At 53.6% G+C, this 4,511-nt stretch overlaps 1 protein-coding gene across 1 annotated transcript; it reads right to left on the bottom strand.

The window, feature by feature from the left end:
- Positions 1–498: 498 nt before the first annotated feature.
- Positions 499–4,258, bottom strand: LOC129324913 (uncharacterized protein K02A2.6-like). Its single transcript, XM_054972372.1, has 2 exons — positions 3,917–4,258; positions 499–3,348 (listed from the first exon to the last, which is right to left on the bottom strand). Exons 1-2 carry the CDS (start codon positions 4,256–4,258, stop codon positions 499–501), a joined length of 3,192 nt encoding a protein of 1,063 aa, XP_054828347.1.
- Between the last annotated feature and the right edge of the window lie 253 nt (positions 4,259–4,511).

Raw genomic sequence — 4,511 nt, 5'->3', positions numbered from 1 at the left:
GTTTGCATAACTCATATACAGTGTAACTTATTCACAGCTCAGTGATTGGTCTTAATCTTGCTCTTCTGATTTGCTGCCACCCGTACTTAGTAGCCAATGGTATCATAGCCTTGAGTTCTCTATCAAGCTAGAGTTCGACCAGTACATTACACTCCTCCCCCCTAAGTCAGAACTGACCTTCTAACAAATATAGTCTTTCAGGTGGCTGGGAGGAGTCCGAGTCCGCTGGGACCGCTGTATGGTCACTTGAGGCGAGGGACAATGTGAGTCCGACAATTGAGTCGGTGTTTGGGCGGTTGGCAATCCGTTACTTAATCCTGCTCGGTTCTCGGGGGTAGTACTTGCCTCTGCAGCCGGTGAGCTGAATGTTGGTGCATGCTGTGGTATAGATTCACTGTCCGTTTCTTGAGTGACGGTGTCCTGTACACTGGACGTTGGTAAGCTCTCGGCTCCCGTTGTCCTGGTCGGCCATCTGCGTCGTAGCTGGTCCACATGTCTTCATAGTTTCCTGCCCTCCGCAGCAACAACGGCGTACGATACTGGTCCCGTTGCGGTGTCCACGGACGCAGGCACCCATGGCAGACGTCCGCTGTAGTCGCGGGCATATACAAGATCTCCCGGCTGGAAGGTTCTTACCTCTCCTTCTGGCATGGGCCTTTCCTCGGCCGCTAGGTCGGGGTGCAGCCTGTCGAGAGTCACGGTGAGCTTCATGTTCATCAGTAGCTCAGCGGGGCTACGCCCTGTCGTGGAATGCGGCGTGACATGTTGCTGTAACAGGAATGCAGCCAATCGCGATTGCCAGTCTCCTTGGCTGATTCGCCGAAGGCTGTCCTTTGTTGTCCGCACCATCCGTTCTCCCTGCCCATTGGTGGAAGGGTGGAACGGAGCAGACGTGACTTGCCTGATGCCGTTGTTGGCCAGGAACTGCCGGAACTCAGCTGATGTGAATTGTGTTCCGTTATCCGATACTACCGTGTCAGCCAAACCGTGTGTTGCAAACAGCTGACGTAGGGCCCTAATGACCACAGCAGTAGTCATTGTGGAGACAGGGACAACTTCTAGCCACTTTGAATAAGAGTCCACAACTATTAGGAAGGTTTGTCCCTGAAATGGCCCTGCAAAATCAATGTGGAGTCTCGACCAGGGTGCTCTTGCTGACTCCCAAGGATGTACTGGGGCTTGCGCTGGAGCTGGGCATGTTTCTTGGCACGGCTGACAGGTGCGGACCCATTCCTCGATAGCCCTATCCATGCCTGGCCACCAGACATAGCTGCGCGCCATTGCCTTCATGTGCACTATGCCTGGGTGTCCGTTGTGTAGTGCCTCCAGCACTTGTTGTCTCAGTTTGCTGGGGATTACCACTCTGTTTCCCCATAGCAGACAGCCCTTGTGTACTGAGAGTTCGTGCTGTCTAATGAGGAACGGCTGAAACTCTTCGGCCAGCTGGCCTGATGGCCACCCCCTCCACACCCAGTTGAGAACGCGGCTGAGGGTGCGATCTTTAGCAGCATGTGACGCCACGTCGGAGGCTCTGAGTGATGGACTCGGCAAGTCTTCTAGCAGCATGATGTGATGAGCTGGAGATGGGTCGGTCCCCTGGTCAGCAAGTGGCAGGCAGCTCAGGGCGTCGGCATGTCCCATTGCTTTGCCGGGGTGGTGCTGTAAGTCGTAGGAGTAGGCAGACATGAACACTGTCCACCGCAGCATTCTGGGTGAAAGGATTTGGGGTGTTTGCTTGTCTGGAGCGAGTAGTCCCAGGAGCGGTTTGTGATCGGTTGCGATGAGGAACTTCCGGCCGTAGAGGTAATCATGAAACTTTTTTACTCCAGCTACGATTGCCAGAGCTTCCTTGTCTATTTGGGCATAGTTCCGTTCCGCGGCCGACAAGGTTCTTGAAAAGTAGGCGATGGGCGCTTCATGCCCGGTATGCATTCTGTGGCTTAGGACAGCTCCGATACCATATGGGGAGGCATCGCAGGCGAGTACGAGCGGTTTTTTCTCATCAAAGTGTGTCAGCACGCTCTCTGACGACAGTAGTTTTTTTACTGCTTCAAACGGCGCGGCTTCTCTTCTGCCCCACCCCCAGGGGGCGGAGGAATCTAGGAGACGGTGCAGGGGTTCTGCAACTGAGGCCTTATGTGGCAAGAAGGCGTGGTAGAAGTTTAATAGGCCCAGGAATGATTGTAGTTCCTTCTTTGATCCTGGAGGAGGCGCACTTTTAATGGCCCGTACCTTTGCTGGTGTGGGATGAATACCGGCTGCGTCAATGAGGAATCCCAGGAACTCCACACTCTCAACAGCGAATTGGCATTTCTCTCTCTTTACCTTTAAGCCGGCATCCTGTAGTTTGCGAAGGACACAGCGAAGCCTCTCTGCAAGTGCACTTTCCGACTCTCCTGCGATTAGGACATCATCAAAGTACGGAATGACGCCTGGAATTCCGCGTAGAAGTCCTTCCATGATGCCTTGGAAAATTCCTGGGGCAACGTTGACGCCGAATTGTAGTCTTTTAACCTTGAACGCCCCCCGGTGTGTCACGATCGTTTGGGCTTCGGCCATCGCCTCGTCCACAGGTAGTTGTTGGTAAGCCTGTGCCAGATCAAGCTTGGCAAAAATCTTTCCCCCTTGGAGCGATGCCAGGAGATGGCTCACGACTGGTACTGGGTAGGCATGTTGCTGCAGTGCTTTGTTGATTGTGCATTTATAGTCTGCACAAATTCGGACCGCTCCATTGGGCTTCAGTGGGGTTACTATGGGAGTTTCCCATTTGGCGTGAGAAACTGGTTCCAGGATCCCCTGTTCGATCAGACGATCCAGTTCCTCATCTATCTTTGGCTTGAGCGCAAATGGAACCCTGCGAGGCTTTAGGCAGATGGGGGCCACGGCTGGGTCTAAGTCAAACGAGACAGGCTGCCCTGTGTAATTGCCAAGGGCCCCGTCGAAGACTGCTGGGAACTCTCTGCATACTGATGCTACTTCATCATGATGCAGCCGCTGCACGCCTGCGATTTGGATGCCGAGAGGTCGGAACCAGTCGAGGCCGAGTAAGCTAGGTTGGTGGCCTTGAACTACCACTAATCGTAGTGGGCCAATAAAGTCCTTGTACCTTATTTGGAATGTGCCGATGCCCATGATCGGCACGCGGCGGCCTTGGAAGTCTTTCAGCACCATGTCTGCTGCTTCAAGATGAGGTGTGGATGACTTTCTGCGTATCAGCTCTAGTGTGTGTGAAGAGATGATGGATAACGCGGACCCTGAGTCGACTTCCATCTCACAGGGCATGTTTTGGATTTTCACGGTTACTTTTATTTTGTTGCTGCTTGGAGGTTGTAATGCTTGCACCGATGACTCACTAGTCTGGGCTACATTAGCGTGGCGTATTGTGACTGTATGGCAGTCGCTCTTGCGGGTTGATGCCTTTTTGTAGCCCGGTGCTGACTTGTGGCTGGACTTGGGCGATCCGACTTGGTTCTTTGCGGAGCGACAGGCACGAGCGATGTGTCCCAGTTTTCCGCAGTTCCGGCATTGTGCTTCCCGGAACCGGCAGGACTTCCTCCAGTGAGGTCCTCCACAGCTTGCGCAAGGGGTGCCCTGAAATGTTGTTGGCCCCCCCCTGTTGCTTGTCGTGGAACTTAGTTCGCAGTACCTCTTCCTCGTCATCCTCTGATGATGACAGGTTCTCTACGCACCCCTGAAGTACCTGTTCGGACCTGCGGGATGGCGGGGGAGTGTGCGACTGCCGGACCTCTTTTGCAGATTGTTCTGCTGCTTCAGCAGCGAGTGCCTCATCATGTGCCGTTTTGAAGGTCAGCTCTTTCTTTGCGAATAGTCGTCTTTGGAGTTTTTCATTCCGCAGCCCACACACCAACCTGCCCCGAAGTGCCATCTCTAGGTCAGGGAAATTGCATTGCCGGGCTGCCTGTCGGAGGGCTGTGACGAATGCCGCTATGGATTCCCCTTGTACCTGGTTGCGCTTGTAGAACGTGTGTCTGCTGGCTATTTCTGATGGCTGTGGTGAGAAGTGCTCTTTGAGTCTGTTCTTTATTGTGTCGAACGCTGTAGTTTGAAGCGGGGCTGGCGCCACTAGTGCCCGCGCTATATCAAACGTGGAACGCCCACACACGCTGAAGAACGTCGCTCTCGCGAGATCTGTGTCTTCAATCTTGTTCGCCTCAAGGTAGAAATCGAACCGGGTAATGTAGGATTCCCAGTCCTCGGCTGTTGAGTCAAACGGTTCCAAGTGGCCCTTAGTGGCCATGTCTGCCCTCTGGACGACGCGAGCGTATGCCGGATGGCTGAGGTGACAATTCCTCACGCTTAAGATTTCAGCTCAGGTCTCGGGGCTGCCTACCCAAGCACCTTGTTAGTGATTTCGCTCTGGTATTGGGGCTGCCTACTCAATCAGAGATCCCATCCTCGTCGCCAGTATTAAATAGTGGGTTCAGACTTGAGGTAAACCAACAGCTCTTTATTCAGTATAACCACACACAACACAAACTGAACAGAAACCC

Source organism: Eublepharis macularius, chromosome 1 (assembly GCF_028583425.1).
Source record: "Eublepharis macularius isolate TG4126 chromosome 1, MPM_Emac_v1.0, whole genome shotgun sequence".
In the NCBI taxonomy this organism is placed as follows: domain Eukaryota; kingdom Metazoa; phylum Chordata; class Lepidosauria; order Squamata; family Eublepharidae; genus Eublepharis; species Eublepharis macularius.
This window is presented reverse-complemented; position numbering and strand designations above follow the sequence as displayed.